The sequence below is a fragment of the Anas acuta genome, chromosome 1, assembly GCF_963932015.1.
Source record: "Anas acuta chromosome 1, bAnaAcu1.1, whole genome shotgun sequence".
In the NCBI taxonomy this organism is placed as follows: Eukaryota; Metazoa; Chordata; class Aves; order Anseriformes; family Anatidae; genus Anas; species Anas acuta.
The window spans coordinates 170,437,894-170,460,000 of record NC_088979.1 but is presented as its reverse complement, the minus strand read 5'-3'; the positions used below and the strand labels follow the sequence as shown (position 1 = coordinate 170,460,000).

The window sequence follows — 22,107 nt, the reverse complement described above, 5'->3', positions numbered from 1 at the left end:
TTGAGTGCACCTTAGCTCCTTTTCTGTTTCTAGAGCAGGAGGAAGATTTCCTTTGGCCCAATGGAAGTTAAACTCCCAGTCTTGTTGACAATCAGTGATAGTTGAGTTGCCTATCTCTGATTTGTGCTTTAAAATAATAATACACTCAAATACCTTGACTGTAGCTGCTTCACAGAACTACTAAATCCACAAAACAAGATCCTCATGAATATTTTTTTTCATTCTAAAATAGTCTGGATATGCAAAATCATTGCTTTCCTAAATCAAATGCTCAAGCCACATTTTTTTCTTTTTATGGTTCCCTACAAGACTTTTTCATATATTTTCCTAAAGGCCTAACAAAATGCAACTTAAAGAAGACAAAGCTTTTTGCTAAGTTCCTGTACTGTAAAGAATTTCCCAAAGCTAATAACCTTATTTCACAGGGTGGTTCATGTTCATATTTATTTTTTTATCTAAAAACATTGAATTTGATATTTCTGCTATTATATATTTATGCTCTAAGTCTGGGGCTCCAAATGCCTAATATAAGATAAAAAAATTGTATGGCTCTTCTATGGTTTCCCTTGTTTAAATATATGTGAAAAGCTAAAATTGGTTGGGGATCATTTGATTTTCAATTATGAAGCACTGATTTCCCAAACAGTCCTTAGCATTATTTTTTTTCCAAGAAGTACCTGTTGAAAGGTTTTATTAATCAGTTGGCAAGAGTGGCAAACATACTTTGGCAAAGTTTGAATTGGATTGAGGCAAACACAGCTTGATCACCCTTTGTGGATGGAATCAAAATGATCTGGGTATAGGCTTTTTGATTTCTAAAGAAAGATAATCAAAGACAAAATAAATTCGAATCCATGCTAAGATATCTTGGCTCTTTTCCAATTGAAAACCAAACTGGCAAGCTAGAGCACAAATCCACATTCTAGTTCAGAGAGAGAACAAAGGCTGAGAAAAGGTGTCAGCATGGTTCCTCTTTGGCATGATGCAGGTACCTCTGGTGGCCTGCAGGACTGCATCAGAAATCTGTTTTGACTGTAGCCAAATCATAACTCAAAAAACACTTTGCAGAAAGTTCCTCTGCATCCTGAAGTCTTTAAACAGTGTGGTATTTTGAAGAAAAATATCTTCACATAGCAGAAAAATATCTAGCAGCTAGATATATGAAATACCTGCTCACAAAATTCTCTCATCAAAGGGAGCATTATAAAATGAAGTCAGATAAAATGTTTTGCTTCATTAGAATCATTCTGTAATATTTAACTCCTGAGCTCTTAGTAAAACGTATGTCCCACTCTTCCTTTACTTAAGTTGTTAGAGTTTATTCTGGTCTTGAATAAGATGATGAACAGTTAACAGTCACTATATGAACATGAGAAGTAGACTGCAAAATCACATTATACTGCAGATCACATTTCTAACTCTGTTGGCATACAAGTTGTTCATGAATCCAGAGACCCTGTTTCTTGCATTAGGGGTTTACAGCCACACCAACAAAAATAAATAAATAAATAAATTGCAATTATTTTTAAACAGGTACTTGTCCTGCCCTTGTGTGTATACATTGTAAGGGCTGGAACAACCAGGAGGAAACAAACTTCACATTGTCAAAGTTTAGTTCTAGTTTTTGTTACAGTATTAGGAATGAAGCACAGGAGATAGACAACACTGGAAAACAATGATCTGTTATTCATGATGAAAAAAGCGCATTTAACACACAGTGTCCATGAAGTTAATTAACCTTGGCAGATAACTGTATACAGTATCAGTATACATGTTTCTAAGGTTCTTTCCAGGAATTCCTCAGGGGCATATATAGATATTATCTAACATATCTATTTTTATGATAGAAGCATATTTTATCATTTGATTTCTTGACTTTACTGTCTTCTTTTACTATCTTTTCAACTGTACCATCATTAGAAAGTGACCAAGAAGATGCTGTAGATGATGAAGCAAGAGAATGCTGAAAATGGTTCTGAAATACTTAAAAAAAAAAAAAAAAAAAAAAAGTGATAAAAGTCTATCAATTGAAAATCTCCTCCCTTAGATACTGATTTGTGAACCAATACCAGGACATACAAATATACACTAGGAAAAAAAAGTGTCCCACAATCCCACAAACCAAACACCTCTGAATGTGTTGACAGAAACTTCAGATACAACAGTATAATTAAAAAAAAAGAAAAAGTATCTCTTACCTTTATGATGATTTGCCCCAGATGCTAATTTCCCCCACAGAGTTACAACAAATATTATAATTAGCAGCTTTCCTTTTGTTGCTTTCTGTAAGTATCTCTTATTCATCCTGCAAACAAAAATACACAAAAATAAGTATTTCTCTTAAGAATTCTTTTACTTTTTTCCTTAAATTAAGGAGAATTCAATAATTTTTAAAAAAATTTTCTGGTTGATATCCTCTAAGTCTTATATTCTGCTTAGCTCTAAATAAGTTATGTCATATACAACATCAGTACAACCTCTCTCCCTGGTTCATCAGCATTTCTCTACCCTGGTCAGTACCAGGAGGATTCAAGACCTCCATGCATCAGATTTATACCCATACAGAAGCAGTTGTAGCTATGCAATAGATTTCCCTGAACAGTGCAGTTTCACTGGTGCATTTGGGCCAGTCATAGCCAATCAGGTGCCCATGTGCAGTGGAATCTTTAGCTTTTGGAATTGCGGCTCTCTTTGGATTCTGCCCATGAGTCACAAGGAAAAAACAGATTTGAATAGACCTTCAACATTTATACCAATGGGCCCACAGGAGAAATCCTGTTAGGAAGATGTGAGTAGTTTGGAAATACAAACCCAAACAGAGCAGATTCTCTAGTCTCTCTCCTATCTGTCCAGGGGTAATGAAAGAATTTGAGTTACTGCACCCACAGAAATTGCACACAGCTACCTTCAGTAATGTTTTCACTGTGCCAGCAGGCTACTGTAGTGGTTCAAGTACATGGTAACATGGCTTATTTCTCAGTAACCTCCTTCAAAGACAAAATACCTCTCCACCTGCCAAGAAGACAAGTTCAAGAACATAGGCTCTGGTGCTTAAGGATTACAGCTCTGCAGAGAGTGGCAAGAGGTATAATAATGAAACCTTCTCTCACTTTTCATTCTTTGTAGGAGAGCCCTCAGGAGCTGGCTAAGAAACAGCTCTGCACGATGGTCAGGTTTCTGCTGATAAATCAATAGAACAATGATGCCTATTCTACATCACTTATACTAGCAAAGGTGCAAACTTGATCACTTGAACAAAATTATTTCTGTTCTATAATTCCTGGAGCTAGGCTGACTTCTCTTTCTGAGAAAAAAAAAAAAAAAATACAAACTTCATTGCTTCACCATGATTGCACGTCTCCCATTCGTAAGAAGTCTGGAAGAATTTGAAAGTATCTCTTTTTGTTCATGTACAACAATATCTTGGGCAATGACAAGCTCTGTGAAAGGCAGACTGCTGTAGTGTAGAAATAACCAGTAGCCCTTTCAAAGTCCCAAAATTCTTTTTAATCCTTCAAAGCAATTCCTTTCCTCTGAGCAAAGTGCTTTCTAACAAAACACTATATGGTGTTGAGGCAAGCCACAACACCCCACAACCCAGCTCATAGTTCTCAGACTCATAACCAGACCACTTCTCCCAAAACTGTCTACCTTGCCCTCCAGGAGATTGATACAATCTTGTTAAACGTTGATGAGATTCCACACCAGGCTATGTGCAACAATACATTACAACTCAAATTAACAACCCACTGAGGAGCATTCCAAACCCCTTTAAACCTGAAATCAGAGCAAATACAACTCAGCATCCTTTGACAGAAGTCACACTACTATAGCGTGTTTCCCAGATCAGATACCACATTTATCAAGGAAAAAGAGAGAGGAATAAGCAAGTGTTGTATCTAGGATTGTGGATGTGCTCTTGAAAGCCTGACTGATTAATAATCACAGTGGAGGTCACAGTGGGCTGTGAACCACACCAAGTTCTGCCTCCTTGCAGTGATTCCAGTGCCTTCATAGTGTAAACTACATATTCATCATCACTTCCAGGTTTACGAAACACCCAAAGCTAAAGGGAAATATATTATTTGTCACTGTAAATAAGAACAAAAAAAGATTAAACTGGAATGCACATTCAGCATATGTTCTTCCACAGCTATTGCTGTGAACAGAATATGAATTAACTCTTTCACTCCCTCATTCTCTTACTGCACCTGGTACAATTCTGGTGCCAAGTCATCTCTCATTAAAATCAAATTTTTCTTCCTCACCTACTCATCCCTACCCAAAGCCCTGTAGGACTTGCACCGTTAAGCAAAGCTGACTCTAATGTAGTCACTTCCTGTACTCACTGCTGATGCAGGATTCACTTGCTGTGCTGCGAGGCTAGCAGAAAATGTACAGCAGCAAATGTAAATACACAATGAAAAACAGTAGCAGTAGGAGTAAAAAGAGAAAACTAACATATCTGCCTGTGAACAACAGCCCCTCAGGGCAAGTGGAAGAGTGAGGATACAAACCTCTCCCCACTGCCCAGCACACCAACAGGGAATAAACCAGCAATGAATCTAGCAGAGGCTGTTCTGCAAAGCATAAGAAGGTTTCAGCTTTGATGCAGCAACTCTGGGCTGATTGCTATTGCCAGATTTCCCAGTTCTGAGAAAAAGCAGGCAAACAGATAACAAGGAGAGACTACTGAGCATGCCTATGCTCAGTATCTCAGTGTATGCATTACCACACGAACTCAGAAACTGTGATGTTGGTTATTTTTTGCAGATTTGCAAAGAAGACTAAGATGTACCACTGAGAAGACAGTGCAACAAGGCAGCATTTGGCCTCATCTTTGAAACATAACTATTAGCCCCTTGCAACCCTGTCCATGTCAAGTTAAGTGGATCCAGGAAATAAAATTCAGTCTATTACTGTACCATTATTACACTAACATAACAGGCTGTGTTAAATGGAACAAATGAGGTCTGAAATGAGGTCTATTTTTCCTAGAGGTGATTCAGAGATGCACAAACTATAGCTGTTAACCTGAATGGTTTTCTCTGTGAGACATTTTTCTCTTCTATTTTCCTTTCTTTCTGCAGAACCTCTCTCACCATGATCCTTACAACCCTCAGTAATGCCATATAAGATAGAGGTGAACAAAGCTGAGAACAGCCATGTTATAGGAGATGTTTACATTTGAAAATCAGTTTTACACACACACGCACAAAAAGTACAATCTTTATATGTAATAAAAATTTCCTTTAATCTTTAGCCCTAAAATATTAGAAATAAGCCCAATGAATTCTCAGATCGTTCACTCAGACAAGAAAATAAAAGGCTTTTTTTTTTTTTTTTGAGTTCATTTTCAATGTGCTGAGAGGCAAGGAAAAAGAAAGGTCCTTTTGTGGTTGGTCCCAGGAATACACTCAAAATAAACAAATAAATGTCACCAGCACAATTCAAACAGGTGGTGACTTGAGAGTGAGATGATTGTGCTGTGACCAGCTCTTCACCAATACTATAACAAAAGGAATAAATTTGCTAATTTTTGTTCCAGAACATTCCTTTCCCCTGATGTACCCACTAGACCATCATCAGTCTGGTATCAGGGACTTAAGGATAGACTGTTTTGGCAATAAATAACAAAAATAAATAAATAAATAAATAAATAAATAAATAAATAAATAAATAAATAAATAGAAGGCTTAAAAATTGCAGGATTTTCTCCCGGGGTGAAACCACATCTGATGTCTGATGCTGCAGAGAAGCTTTGCAGATCACCATGTCAGCAGAAACCCTTCTGCCCAGCCTCTGTGATTCATCAGATGCCAACTGTAATTGCACTAATAGGCTGCACAGGCTGCTCTCATTGCTACTCCATCTCACTTTCAGCCCCCTCCCAACAGCAGACGTGGATCAACTATTTGGCTATACTAAAACTACTGTGCACAGATGTATATTTTCAATATCCACTGCAGAATGAAGCTTCCATAACCTTTTGAGCTTCTACATTCCTCTTTCTTTGCATCTGGGCTTGAGATCAGCCACCTTGCCAATGGTTCAGAAATAGAGGAGAATCACATGGGAGTTGCCTTACATTGTATGGCCAATGCTAAATTGCCTTGCATTCCTGTTTTAAGTGAAAATATGAATTATTAGGAAATAATTACATTACCTCGTGTAATCTTTATTGTTGAGGAGGGAAAAATGTAAGAAAATAATAGCTTTAATTCTTCCCCTTAGAGCTCATATACAAATAAAACTCTCATCTGTTTCCTGAGAGTAACAGCAATTTTCTGTTTCTCCTTTTGTTTCTCTTCTTTACAAGCATCTGATTCTGTGAAGCTTTTCAGAATTCATTCTTTCTTGTTTTACATATGCAGAAACTTTCAGTGTCGGTGAGATCCATTTGTCTTCTGCAAACACATATACCCTTTGAATGCAAGTGTTCATAAAGAGAAGCGTAAGCCTATTTCTCTACTGAATCCTGATAAAACACGAGACAAAAACTTGATAGAAAATTAGCCCCACATTCTCTCATTTTTCTTTTTACAACAAATATTTTATTTTCTACTTCAGAGAAACCCTAAATTAGTAGAAATCATTTCTGACCCCACGTCTCTCCTACAGAAATAATGCAGCCATTTAAATTATGTTCCGTGCTGTGTTGAATCTTACATTATTTATTAGCTGTGTTAGTTTGATCATCCCACGCAATGCAGGTATTTGCAGCTTTATTTAGCCTTTCCTGTGTAAGCTAATGCAGATTTAAAAATGCCCCTCTGGTGGATAAGGTCACTTTGTAAAAGTAACACCGATGTGACCCCTGTGTGTTTGCATATATATAAATTCCCTCTATGACATTCCTGTCATGTTTGCTCAGTGAACAAGTAATTTGCCACTCTCATTACTTCAGGTACCAGGTAGCTTGTGAAAATCAATCTTCTTTCTGCTTCATACATCACAGCCTGTAACAGACACAAAGTGCATTCTGATTCTGAAATGAAGCTGGGGGAAAAATTACAGACCCATTCTCATGAGCTACTGTGTTAGATCTAGGTGGGTAAGAAAAGAAAGAGAAAAGGTGGTTGGATTAGTAATGTGTGCAAGTCTTAGATGCGAGTCAGACAGGAATTCTCTGTATACAAAGCAGAAGTGGTAGGTTGTGCTTGTTTGTTTGTTTGTTTTTTGCTTTTTCTTTTTTGACTTTTTTTTTTTTTTAAAAAAGTTATTTACTAGTGTGAATCCTTTAATGGGATCCACAGGATCCTATCCGTAGGATAATTAGCACTAGGGATCTTAGCCCTGCTATTGAGTAATACTCAGAAATAGTCAAAGCATTGCTGGCAGGTCAATACAGGTAACATTTTCAGTTACTTTCAGCTAAAATGTAGTGGAAGCATATTGAAGAATTTTAGGTTAAAGGCATAAGAAGGGTTTTTGAAAGGTAAAACTTAAGACACTGATGCAAATGAATTCTTTGCAAAAGTAAATAAGCATATGATTGACATACATGCCCATACTTAACTTTTATTTAAATCTCTGTGACTTAAGCACATACTTTCCCAAACAGAGATAGATGCACACGAGTATTTTTGAAGTATTTACAGAGTGAACTTTGTAAGAAGACAGTTTGAACAGTTTGAAGAAAGGAAAATATCTCTAGTATCTGAAAAGTTGCAGAATATATGAAAAGTTACAGAATATATGAAAATATGCAATAAATAAATATAGTTTTTTACACACTGCAATTACTTTCCCTTTAGCTGGAACTCTGGAGACATTACACGTACTTATAGTATCTCATAGCACTTGGATGTTAACTTTACATATATATATTGTTTCCAAAATATGATATACTTAAGTTGCCAGAGTTATAAAATTCTGTAGCCACCTAAATGTGAACTGCCACAGCTAAAAGCCCTATGTGTCTTACAGACAATATAGGGGAAACTTTTACTTCCAAATGGGTATGTATGGTTGTGATGATATTGCCTTGAAAATTCATGTTACTGATGAATGGTCTTCCCTCTCAAGTGTTATCAATGTTAATCTCACTAGCTTTCAGATTAACACCAGTTCTTTGTAGACACAATTGATTGCAATTTTCACCTTCATTAATTTTCAGATGCAACACCTAACTGAAAGCAATAAAGAAAATAACGAAAGAACAAACAAGAAATGTACTGTCCTCCTAGCCTGCTTCAATTCAAACAATACAGATATAGTTAGCTGCATATATATATATATATTACATTTCTTTCTTTGTCATTTCATCAGGACAAGCAAAAGAATGTTCATTTGAATGAATAATGATGCTGGCACATTACTAAATACACAGGAAGAACATGTCATAAATTTCTGTAGGGTTAGATTCTGTACTTCTATGTATTTATGAAAATAAAAGTATAAAATTAACAGTAATAATCTTGCTCTAGACCTGTACTTTCCATTTATTGTGCTTTTATGTGCCTAACATATACAAAATACTTAAACATCCAAAATATTCTACCGTCTTTAATCTGCCTAGGGATGATCTACGCCCTTGTGAAATAATTCTCACAGTTAAGTGTTCAGTATCAGAAGGTACTTAGGCTCCAATTCGCATCATTTTCTCTGATATGATTATGCCACTTTAAGCTCTTTCCTCCCAGTTTCTGGGCTTAAGGGGCTTTAAGTTGTAGGGGGTATTATCTATTCACTTAATCATCAAGGAAGTAGTATTTGCTTATATCTTACATGTGATCCTTTTGTAGATGGTTATTTAAATTTTCTTTATTCATATCTTACTAACCAATCAAAAGTTTAAATGGAGAAAAAAAAAAAAAAAAAGAAAGAAAAAAGTTCAATAGGCTTTGAACAAAATGTCTCACTGAGACCTGAATTGTTAAGTATACCGTGATTTCATAAAGGCCATTGCAGTGGCAGAGATAAGCCTCCAAATCTATCAAGGCAGAGAAAGCATCAAATATTTGTGGAGAATGGCAACTGAAGTGCCCATATTTAAAAGCAACACGGAAATGATCTGGGCAAGCCTAAGCCTATTAGTCTGACCTCTTCAGTTTGCAAGACCTTAGAACAGGCTTTGAAGAAAAAGATAAATTAAAGCCAGAGAAGTAAATAGAACATGGGATAAAATGCAGCAGTGTTAGCAAGGGTAGATTGTGACAGACAAGCCTGACAGCTTTTTTGATAAGGTAACTGATTTCCTAGACAAAGAAATAAAGTAAGTATAATTTGTCTGGATTTAGATGAAGCATTTCCTCCAGTGTCACTCTGGAACTTACACATTAAGCTGGAGACTCTGTGAATTACTTTAAGAATTGAAAGGTGGATCTAGTGTGATAACAGCAAGTAATACTGAAAGGGGGTATCAGAGATCAATGACATTTCTGATATACATTGGGAATTCATCACTGGCAACAACTCATATAAAAAAACAACTAGTTTGTTTTAATTGATCACCATCAATACATTAGGATCAAGGTGACATGAGGTGATTGTTGTACTGGGTCTGACTGGGATGGAGTTAAGTTTCCCTGCAGCAGCCCATATAGTGTTGTGCTCTGCACTTGTAACTAGAACAACACTGGTATCACACCAGTATTTTGTCTATTGCTGAGCCAGCAGGCTGGGGGTGAATAAGAAGTGGGGAGGGGACATAACCAGGGCAGCTGACCTAAATCAATCAAGATATTCCATACCATCTGATGTCACATTCAGCGATAAAAGGTGAGAAAGGGGATGAAGGTGGGGGAGGGGGGCTCTTGTTATGAAGATGTCTGTCTTCCCAAACAGTCACTACATATATTGAGGCCCTGCTTCCCATCATTCATTGGTGGGAAGTTGAGAATGATTTTACTTTTCTCGCTCTGGGCTTCTGTACAGATTTTATTTTTGTTTTTGTTTCCCTCTTCCTTTTCCCTTTAATTAAATTATCCTTATCTCAAATCACAACCCGTGAGCCTTTTTTTTTCTTTCCAGAATACTTTCCGCTCCTCTTCTTCAGAGGAAAAAGAGGAGCAAGAGAGCAGCTGTGGTGGAGTCCAGCAGGGTAAAACCACTGCAAAGCAAAAAGACAAATCTTACAATTTAATTTTATTTCTTTTTTTTTTTTTGTGAGAAATTTTAATTTCTTACAAATACTAAATTTTATATTTCTAATAAAGATATTGATGGGTTAACATGCAATTTCTTAAACTATCACCCAAGATTTATCTATATAATTCTAGCCAACTATCTTGTTGAAAGAAAAACTGAACCTGCAAAACATATGAGGACAGTGTTCTAAGATGATCAAAGAAATGAAGACTAACCCAGTAGGAGATTAAAAGAGCCTGGTTTGTGCAGCAAAGCAAAGGAGCAAAGCAAAGGCTGAAGGAAAACAGAGAGGTTGAGTAAAGAAAATAAACACAGTGAGAGAAAAAAAAAATATATCCATAAGAAATAGATTAAATAGGAACTTGCCAGCAGGAAGGATCAGAACGCTCAGCTCAGTGATTCAGGAAGCCACTTCCAATCTTATTTCTACATCAATACCATGATCCCTTTTTTGTATGTTAGTACGCGAAGTCAAGTGCTAGTGTTCTTTCATGAAGAAAGCAATAAGCCAGTTCTTTCTAAGTGCATTAGTGCAGTGTTTTTTTTTCCAAATCATTTCACTCTCCTCAAAGAAACATCACAGCATTTCTGACTATATCTTATGTAAGAACAAACATGAGACTCCTCCCTAATACCTTTACTCATGTTGACTTCCATAAAGAATATATATATATTAACATGTCAAATACAGATCTTAAGCTCCACTTTCAAAACTTCTTGGACTTTTTTTGATGAGCTTTTTTTGATGGACTTTTTAAAAATTGTTCTGCATCTCTATTTTCCTCTGGAATTATTATTTTTAATACTTGCTTTGTATCTGCAACCATACCAGCTTTGTAACTGAATTCACCGAAGTAAGGCCATGCTGATGAATATCTGATTAAGATGAATATCCCTCCTTTTATTTTTCAACATTATCAAAGTGCACTTGCAGTCTGTTTCATAAGATTTAAGTCAACCCATTTATAGTAATTTTATTGGAAGACTATTCAGTACTAAAATTATTTTTTGACTAAGTTCAGTAAATTAATGTAATACTGTTGAACATGGGTGATCATTCCATGATTAACACTCCCTCACTTTGTTTAGAACTCATCTTCTTTTCCATCACTCTTGCTTTAAATTGAAAATCATATTATCCTCATGTTTTTAAGTCTGACATCATCAAAACATAAAACTGGCAAGCAGCACAATTATGAAGAAATGAAGGCGTCTTATTTTCTTCAAGAGCCCAAATGTAGAAAACAAAAACTACATGATTTCAAGAATAATAAAGCATTTTAAGATTAAAAAAAAAAAAAAAAGTAACATTTTAGTCCAAAATTAAAAGCATTTTAAAATTGTGAATACATTTTAACTTTCTGTTATTATTAAATCCATTTGAAGAGAATACCACCCTAAACTTAATGCCTCTTAAGCAATATTGGATGCTTGTTTCTGGGATTCTTACATGTATTCAAGAGTATGAAGTACTATGACTACATGTATGTTACACAGTCTTGACAGGCTGAAGTTTAGTGTGTCCACAGGCCCATTCAGTTTCTACTGCATGATTTCCCTGCTGAAGATTAAATTTTGTTGTTAGTTGTTGTTGTTGTTTCCCAAATACTCTTCTGGGAAATAATTTTGTGACAGATCTCTGCACATGAACAGGGAAGCAAGAGTCAGACTAAGTTCTCTCCTGCTATTTTCATGACAATTACATCTGTCAGTAGACACAGTAGCACTTCTGACAAACAGTAGGCATGTTTGAACCCCATCTGTGTTTTATTTCTGCCTTCAGCCTCATTTTGGGTCACAGAAATATAAGCCTCTTGTACGATGACCAAATAGCTCTAAGAGATCACATAATACACTCGGAAGACAGAAAAACTGCTGACTAGGTAGTTGAAACATAGTTAGAACACATTCCCCTACTCTTTTAATATCAAGTCCTAACTCATGCTCATTCATCTGGAACTAGATGATCTTTACATTCCCTTCCAACCCAGCCCATTTTGTGATATGATTCTATGATATGACCAGGCCAGCAGAGGCACCACTTCCATGGAAAATAGAGCATGCCAAAGTTAGGCCAGGTTCTTCCCAGATATCCCATGGTTCTGGTTCTCAAAGCAAGTCTCTATGACTTAAAGTGAATGCATAGGCAAACATGAGAGATGATAAAGAAAAGAAGCTAGGATGCACAAACATTCAGCTGACAGCTGGAAAGTGGAACATAAAGTCCAGCAACTAATCCAGAAACAGTACCTTGTATTCAGCAAAGGTATGCCCACATACACACACAAGGACAACCTCTATTCTTAAATTACTGATAGAGAATATGGCAGCTTTTCTGTCTGTGAACAGGGTTTTATCAAATATTAGGTATTTTGGCCCTGGCATGCTATCTAAAGTCACACACACTATAATTACTGATGCTGTCTTGAGAATCAAGCTATACAACGTACAATTTTACAGTCTCCTTTCAGTATCTATTTCCTCATCAGTGTTCTGAAACACTGGAGAAAATATTAATAACCAGCTCATGCTGAAAATAAAATCAGAGTATTCCTGTTATGGCTTGCTAGGAATAGATTCAAGTCAGGTCAGGATTTGCATAATGATGGCTAAAGTATATAAATGGCACCCAGTCTTCCTTGAAAAATCCTATTCATTTACCAGCCCCTTTTCAAACACCCTCTCTTGAAGGGTACTGACAGCTATATAAGAAACACATTGACTGTATAGTACTGAGTTTCATGCGGGGAAGCGTACCTCCAGAAACAAAGCTCACTTCGTCATGTATTATGTTAGCCTTGCAGTGGTATTTTAATATGGTCAGGAACTCATTAAAAGCCAGACAAAAACCATGCTTCCTAAATGGAGTGGAGTGGAGTGGAGTGGAGTGGAGTGGAGAGGAGTGGAATGGAATGGAATGGAATGGAATGGAATGCAATAGTTCAGTTGGAAAGAATCTTCAAAAATCATCTAGTCCAACTGCCCGACCACTTCAGGATTAATCAAAGTTAAAGTAGATTGTTAAGTGTATTATCCAAATGCCTCTTGAATATTTGCAAGAATTAGGCATCATTCACCTCTCCAAGAAGCCACTTCCAATGTTTGATCACAGTAAAGATCACAACAAAGAATTTTTTCCTAATATCCAGCCTGAACCTTCCTTTGCACAACTTTCATGCCATTCCTGCATGTCCTGTCATTGGTTACAAAGGAAAAGAAATCAGCACATCCCTCTCTATTTCCTCCTTTCTCCCCCTATACCCCTCCTCCCCCCCCAAGCTGTAGAAAACAATGAGGTCACCTCTCAGCTTCCTTTTCTCCAAGCTAGACAACCAAGCATCTTTAGCCTCTCCTCATGGCACCTACCTTCCAGCCCTTTTACCAGCTTTCTTGCTCTCCTCCAGATGCATTCAAGTATCTTAATCTTTTTATATTGTGGAGACCAGAACTGTACACAATATTCAAGGTGAGGTCACACCAACACTAAGTGAATCACCTCTTTTTACTGGCTGGCTATGCTGTGTTTAATGCATCCCAACTCATAGTTTGCTCTCCTAGCTGCCAGGAGCTGCTCATGCTGAGCCTGCTGTTGACCAGCACCCCCCCACCCCTTTCTCCAGCCATTTGTCTCCTAGTCTGTACCTGTGTCTGGCATTACTCCACCCCAGGTGCAGCACCTGCCATTTTGAACTTTGTGGAACTTTGTGCTGTTGATGACTGCCCAATGTTCCACTGTATCAAGATCCCTCTGCAAGGCCTCTCATCCCTCCAGGGAATCAATAGCACCTCCTGGTTTAGTGTCATCAACAAACTTGCTAAGGATGCCCTCCAGCCCTGGAATTGACCCTTGGAGTATACTTCTGGTGACTGGCTGCCAGTCAGATGTAGCCTCACTCACTAAAACCCTTTGAGCTCTACCACTGAGCCAGTTCATCACCCAGCATAGCATAAGTCTGTTCATCTCACAGTTGGACAATTTGTCCAGAATGATGTTGTCAGTGATGATGTCAAGTACCTTACTAAAATCCTGAAAGATTACATCCACTGCCTCCCTTCCCACTTCCTTCCAATATGCAGGTGAACTTATAGTAGAAGGATATCAAATTACTATGTAGTTTTCTGGGTCTCTCATGCCTTTCTTGCAGATTAATAAAACATCAGCTAGCTTCCAGTCAGCAAGGACATCCTCAGATTCCTAATACCTTTTGTAAACTGCTGAGAGGGGTTCAGGTATAACATCTGCTAACTCCTTCTGTACTCTGGGGTGAATCCCATCTAGATGGACTTAAGAATGTTCAGCTTGCATAACTGGTCACTTTCAATTTTGGTGACCACAAATGGAAAGTTGCTGCTCCTCCAGTCATGATCTTCCAACTCATAGGATCAGGCAGTCCGAGACCTATTATTAAAGGTAAAAACTAAGTCAAAAAAGGCATTAAATGCCTCTCTGCCTTTTCCTTATCCCTACTTGTTAAGCGACCATCTACTTTAAGTATCCATCAAATGTTTTCCTTAGACCTTCTGTTATATTTGAAAAAGCTTTTTCTGTTTTAGTCAGACACCGTACTGGCCAACATCAACTCAAGTTGAGCTTTGACTTTTCTTGTTGCCTCCCTTCAAATGCTAATTTTATGTCTATTACAGATGTCTATACTCAGCTTCTTGCTCTGTGATGTATAGCTTGGGTTTTGCAGGTGAAAAACAACAGTAGAGTGAATGACACAACAAATCAATAAATACAGTGTTCAGTTCCTCTATTGTCCTGGATCAGAGATCGCATAAGTGCAATGGGGTGTGTTTATGTTAGCTTTTCAGTTTGGACCTAGACTGCACTTTTCAAACAAATTTCCCAATTCTCTCCATTTGTTACGATCTGGTTCACATCAAGGAATCTGAAACAATGTGAAGGACATGAAATGAATAATCTATAAATGAAATTAATGATGAGCTCGAGGAGTGCACCTAATACACTACAATTCCTCAGGATTGTTCAGTTCAGAGGACAAGTTAGTTGAAAACAACCTTTTTTTCCAACAAATGAATATAATTTGGACTTTGTACACGCAGCAAAAACAGTTGCTGTTTCAGGTCTGCAGAATCCCTTCTATAAGAATAAACTATTTGCTAAGGTAGACATAGTCTTATAGTCTGATGAGGAAGGAGATTATTATTATTTTATGCTTGGATAAAATGCCCTTATGGTTGTGATTAATCTTAAAAGCATTTCCAGATCCTCAGCATACCTCAACAGTGTGTTGAAAGGAACTTGTTTGTGTCACTGAAAGGAACTTGTTTGTGTCACTCAGGAGGCCCTTAAACAAGTTCTAAACTGCATTTTAGGGCCATTAGTCCTACCATGACATTAGACCAAAGGGAAGGACAGCTTGTGTACCAAACTCAGGCAACAGCTACCTGCAGTGCATCCCCCTCATTTGGAGCACTGACTACAGAATAAATTACTTCAAATTATTCAGTGAATTGTTTCTATTTTATAAAACAGCACATCTCTTGTTTTTCAATGAAGAAAATTAAAGACCAGAGTTTTGCTGTCTTTTTTCACATTGAGTACTACCTAATCTAAAAGAAACTCTACTGTCGAAGAAAAGTACAGCTCATTATAAAACTGTCAAACTGGATAGTTTACTGGCTTCATACTTGTCACTCACAGATATTAGACTGTTGACAGTATTTCCCTGAGTCTGGGAAACACTACCAATAAGCACCACACTGTTAAGATGCATGGGTGGACCTATTTGAATGTACAGTAAATGACTGTTAAAAAAAAAAAAAGTCTAAAAAATCAATGGCTGAAACTCCATAGGGACCCCCCTAAGCCCCTTGGCCCACAGGGAGCCACTTTGTGGTCCTTAGCAGACAGGATTTGACTTAACCAAGTCCAAGTACAATTCAGCTTGCTTTATCCAAAAAAATAAAAGTTATATTCATAATTAGAATAAAATTATTTTACTCCTGCCTAGCCATCTAAACTGTTCTTATATTAGAAGTTTATTAAATTAAATCTGAATCAGGAATGTGGTGTTGTTTTTTTTTTTTCCTAATACAGCCTTAGCCAAGGATATCCTCAGATGTTACCATATTTACAACAGGATTAACTGTTTCTAATAAACTCCACATTTGCATTCTTATTCATGCTCAGTGGAACAAAAATATTATTTGCCTTCATTTGTATTTCATTATTAAAGAAGGTTATGTCATTATACTTTCATAATAATTTCATTAACAACACCATTGTTAGATATAAGTTTCTTTAGGGCTCTGTACATTTTGTTTTAAAAGTAGGGGTAAAGCCAGCATTTGTAGTATTGATGATTAAAGAGAGCTATTTTTTATTTTTTCAGTTTTCATTTTAAAATAATTAATTTGCACTATCTAGAAACAAAGTCAATTAATGCCTATTCTGCTTCCTGTAACAATCTACATTTGGTAACACAAAAGCACCTGCAGTCCACTACAATTCTTTTGCTGCTGTCTTAAAAAGGATTTCTATGTTTCTTCTACACTAAGAGAGGGAATAGTTCTCTAAATGTTCAAGACTTGAAGACTGTCTTTAAATAACAATGATAATTAGGTAGTACAATATGGGAACAGCCATGAATGAAAAATAGCATGAAATTATACAAAATTCTGAAGATAAATGGTAAGATGGAAAGGTTTAGAAGGTTGCTGTTATGAAATCAAGGTTTAATTTTAATGAGGGAGCATTAAAATTTTCTACAGCACAGGTATAATACTGTATATACACTACCTACAAAGAAAAAAAAAATATTATAATATTCCCCTATCATTTCAGCCACAGTTATAGATATTGCAAAGCAATCACCACCAAAATAAATTATTATGTGTTTGCCAGACTTGCAGGAAACTATATTCATCATACTGAGTTCATTATATGTTGTTATAATTTTGTAAAATCAGAACTTTCATAACTCAAAGAGAAACAAAACACAGTCTAGGTTAACCTGTATTTCCTTCTGCATCAGTTAATTCTCTTTTTCATTTCAAGAGCTATCTACCTTGCATTTCCCACAGTGCTTGTTAGTGAAAGGTGAAAACTTTTCTTACAACACTCATGCAGTAAAGGATGTTTGCTGTTTGTATGCTGTTTGTATATTCCTCCTTGCATAATTTGCAGTTGCAATTGCTAACAAGTCTCTATTTCTGTAACCAAGCACAGTTTTCCCCACTTTTTTTTAAGTCCTTTGATGTTTGGTGTTTCTCTGAAAGTTCCAAGAGTCCAATAATTAGATAGGAACTGCAATTCTAATTATCTTTTGTAGATGCAAAAAAAAAAAATATATATATATATATGTTATTTCTAAAGGCTTCAAATCAAAAGGATCTATTTTCTTGTATTAAAGGCTTGAGAATTTAAGAACAATGAACCTAAATTTCTGTACAATAAAATTTGGCAAGTATTACCAAATTTTGGGTTTGGAAACAATTAGTGGAGGTTATGTATTTGTTTTATGCTTCTTTATTTAAATTTTCTACAGGTGCAGAATGAAAATTTATTCTGAATAGCTACATTAACTATGATGAATTCACTTTCATCACTATTGTTCATGTCTAATTAATATAAATGCCCAACTGGGAATAGGAAGGATTTGTATAAAACAAGTAACAAATTCAGGAGAGAGGAATTATCCCCTCATTTCCCTATGTAAGTTTTGAACTTCCTCAGAGGAAAGTGGAATTAAAATTTAAGGTCAAATGGTTTAACCCACAAGTGAATTTAAAAATGCTGTCAAAACTATTAAAAGTATTTAATTCAGAAATACATACCTTTTAAAAAGCCCCTAAAATATGTGGATTAATCAGGAGAATGGAAATTAAAATTTTATTAAATTAGACTATTTCTTTCACCTCTCCTGTTTTGTTATTTTTTAATACAAGGTAATAATTACTCCTTCTGCTTGCTGCAATCACAGAAACACATGTACTGGTTTCACCATCAAAACCAAATGCTATTAAAACTCAGTATCATGTGGATGGCAGGAATGGGGATGAATTCCCATGGGCATGCTTCTGGAGAAAGAAGAGACACAAAATTTTACAGTTACTGCTTTCAGATATTTTCAGTGTACCTGGGATGTTTTTGTATGCTCATCCTAATATACTGTATTTGATGGTGGCAATTCAAGCTTCCTCAGTAGAACAAATAAGAGCAAATACTAGTTGAAAGAAAAGTGTCTAAAGGACACTTCTTTGCACAATAAATGAGACCAGTATCATTATCTAGTTGTATGTGTTCCTTGTATTTCACCCAAGTTATAAAAGGACTGATGAACCTAAGTTGTGTGCCATGCCCTGAAAGTTTACTGGTCGTCTCACACTATTCTTTGTTTTATTAAATACAAGAAGTGCAAAATATATACGTGTACAAACTATGGAATGTAGTGGGAAAACAACTCAGTCAAACATGTATTGTTTCCATAAAAATAAAGTGCAGTGTACTCTCAGGCAGACTAAGCTCATCAAATATCAATTCTTTCTCAGTTATGACGAAGAACTTTTACATGGGACAAAAGACAAATGCAACATTCTCATGATTGTTGTAATTCAGAAATACTCACCTGAATGCAGCATGAAAAGGAGTTTCCACATCAAAAGAAAGTTTCTCTCTGGGTCTCTTTTTTTTTTTTTTTCCTATTTTTTTCCTCTAAATACAGTTGTTGCCAAATATTATTTTAAAAATGTTGTGTAAATGTTATGTTTTATTATTTTTCTATTCTAGTTTGAGTGATTCCTAGAGGTATATATCCTTTAATGATCTCAAAATTAGGGGATAAAAATAAAGACGAACCCACACTAAAACTTGACATCAAAGAACCACAATGTCTTAGCAAAGCTCAAAACCAGAAGAGGACCTTAATCCAAACTAGCTAAAAATAAAAGCCTAACTCCTGTTTTCAGCATATGAAATGCATTAAAAGAGGGGTAGAATTTATTTTTTTCTAGAAGGAGGAAAATTCTGTGGCTTGAACACTTCCATGGATGGGACAACCACAACTTCATCCACAACCTGTTCCAGTGCCTCACCACCCTCATAGTATAGAACTTATTCCTAATGTCTAATCTGGATCTACCTTATTTTTTATTTTTTTTTACTTTAAAATCATTACTCGTTGTCCTATCACTACATTCCCTGACAGAAAAACCCTCTCCTGCTTTCCTGTAGGCTCCCCTTGGAAGACCACTATAAGGTCTCCCTGGAGCCTCCTCTTCTCCAGGCTGAACAATCCTAACTCCCTCAGCCTCATAGGAGAGGTGTCCTCTCTACTTTACTTGTCCCTTTCTACTCTGCACATGAGGCAGAGTAGATACTTGAAGTGCTGCATCCAGGTCTGGAGCCCCCAATATAAGAAGGATGTTGATCTGTTAGATTGGGTCCAGAGAAGAACCATGAAGATGATCAAGAGGCTGGGGCACCTCTCCTTTGAAGAAAGGCTGAAAGAGCTGGGTTGTTCCACTTAAAGAAGAGAAGGCTCTGGAGTGACCTCATTGTGGCTTTTCAGTACTTAAAGAAGATGTATAAAAAAGATGGAGAGCGACTCTCTGCTCAATAGGATAATTACAGGATAGGGGGGTATGAACAACATTATCTTTAAGGTCCCTTCTAACTCAAGCCGTTCTATGATTCTGTGATCTGTCAAATCCATGTCTCTCCGATTTAGAGACAAGGATATCATGGGGGACAACGTCAAATGTTTTTTACAAGTCCAGGAAGATGATGTCAGCTGCTCTTCCCTTATCCACCAAAGCTGTAACCCCTTCGTAGAAGGCCACCAGATTTGTTGGGCACAATCTGCCCTTAATGAAGTCATGTTGGCTTCACTGGTCACCTATTTACTTTCCATGTGCTTTAGCATAGTTTCCAGGAGGATCTGCTCCATGATCATGCCAAGCACAGAGGTGAGACTGACTGGCCTGTAATTTCCCAGGTCCTCCTTTTTTTCATTTTGAAAAATGGGAGTTATATTTCCCTTCTTCCAGTCAGTGGACTTCACTGGACTGTAATGACTTCTCAAATATGATGGATAATGGTTTAGTGACTACATCCACCAGTTCCCTCATGGGTGTATCTCATCAGGTTCCATGATACCCTTATCATGGTCCAACCAGGGAGCTCCATAATGAATCTATCTTGAAGGTTTCTTTATTTGTCCTACTTATACTTGCCCTACTTTCTTTTTTCAGCATTTGTGGGGGACAGAACTACTGCCCACAGATAAGCATAGTTATTGCCACTGTATCTGAATGTGTGTGAAGGTAGAAGATGGGAAATATCCATTCCATGCCAGTACTGGATAGCAATGAAAAGAAATCCGCTGCATAAATGTGATCTCTCAGAAGGTGACCCAAAGCCTCTAGAATCTAGCTTCTAATTTTTGACCAGTGGAAGGTCTTAAACAGTACTATACACTTGTGAATCTAGTCCCTGTTAAATGTCATAGCCAGTTTCCCCCCTTTTTGCAGAATTCTAGTGTATCTATAGAAAAATGCATTAGTTGGCTACAGCTAAAGCCAAGTTTGGATATAGATACAATTTAAAAGTCAAGGCACAGCATACTTCAAGCACTAAGAATAGGTGCTATAGCTACATTGTAAATATATATATAGTATGAAAAATATATTTAACTATATATTCAATAATGCATGCCAAGAAATGAAAGTATCAGAATGATTGCAAATGATTCAAATTGGCATTCCCAGAGGTACTATTTTTCTATCAGTAGAAGAATCAGTGCAAAGCAACTGCCACCTCATAGCTCATCAGAAAAAAAGAATCACCTAGTTATATTAATCAAAAAAGGTACTACACCAAAATGCCATTATAACCCAAGAATCAAGGAAATAATTCACCTCTCTTTTTATGAGTCTATGATGTATCTAGTGTGCTGTGTAATGCTGATTTAAAATCCACTCAGTCTCTCTGCAAACTTTCATTCTTGAAAAATATTCAGTGTGATTACAAAAAGCATTTAGATTTTTAAAAACTGTTACTTTTAAAGAGAGAGAAAGAGAGAAACAATTTTAAAACTCACAATATTTCTTATCCCTATAGCATTTCCTCAGTTGAAAAAAAAAAAAAAAAAAAAAACTATGTTTTGTTTTTTTTTTAATAACGGTTTTTCAAAAGTGATTAGGTGATAAAGGCTGTGGATGTGGTCTACCTTGACTTCAGTAAGGCTTTTGACACTGTTTCCCACAACATTCTCCTCAAGAAACTGGCTGCTCATGGCCTGGAATGGCTCAAACTTCGTTGGGTTAAAAACTGGCTGGGTAGCAGGGCCCAAAGAGTTGTGGTGAGTGGAGTCAAATCCAGTTGGAGGCCAGTCACTAGTGGCATTCCCCAGGGCTCGGTACTGGGGCCGGTCCTCTAATATCTTTACCAATGATCTGGATGAGGGGATCGAGTGCACCCTCAGTAAGTTTGCAGATGACACCAAGCTAGGTGCGTGTGTCAATCTGCTCGAGGGTAGGAAGGCTCTGCAGGAGGATCTGGATAGGCTGGACTGATGGGCTGAGGCCAACTGTATGAAGTTCAACAAGGCCAAGTGCCGGGTCCTGCACCTGGGGTGCAATAACCCCAAGCAGAGCTACAGACTGGGAGAGGAATGGTTGGAAAGCTGCCAGGCAGAGAAGGACCTGGGAGTATTGGTGGATAGTCAGCTGAATATGAGCAAACAGTGTGTTCAGGTGGCCAAGAAGGCCAACAGCATCCTGGCTTGGATAAGAAGCAGTGTCGCCAGCAGGGCTAGGGAATTGATCGTTCCCCTGTACTCGGCTCTGGTGAGGCCGCACCTCGAGTACTGTGTTCAGTTTTGGGCCCCTCGCTACAAGAAGGACATCAAGGTGCTCAAAAGAGCCCAGAGAATGGTGACGAAGCTGGTGAGGGGTCTGGAGAACAAGTCCTATGAGGAGCAGCTGGGGGAGCTGGGCTTGTTCAGCCTGGAGAAGAGGAGGCTCAGGGGTGACCTTATCGCTTTTAAT

At 37.1% G+C, this 22,107-nt stretch overlaps 1 protein-coding gene across 5 annotated transcripts in view; it reads right to left on the bottom strand.

Annotated features, from left to right (window-relative positions):
• The window catches only part of TAFA2 (TAFA chemokine like family member 2), a 195,343-nt gene that overhangs the window by 57,726 nt on the left and 115,510 nt on the right, over window positions 1-22,107 (bottom strand). For all 5 annotated transcript variants that reach the window (XR_011091959.1, XR_011091958.1, XR_011091960.1 and 2 more), the window contains exon 2: window positions 2,199-2,305. Coding sequence is in view for 1 of the 5 variants with exons in the window: in XM_068669335.1 (XP_068525436.1) it covers window positions 2,199-2,304 (106 nt within the window). In the remaining 4 variants the exon portion in view is untranslated. The remainder of the gene's footprint in view (window positions 1-2,198; window positions 2,306-22,107) is intronic.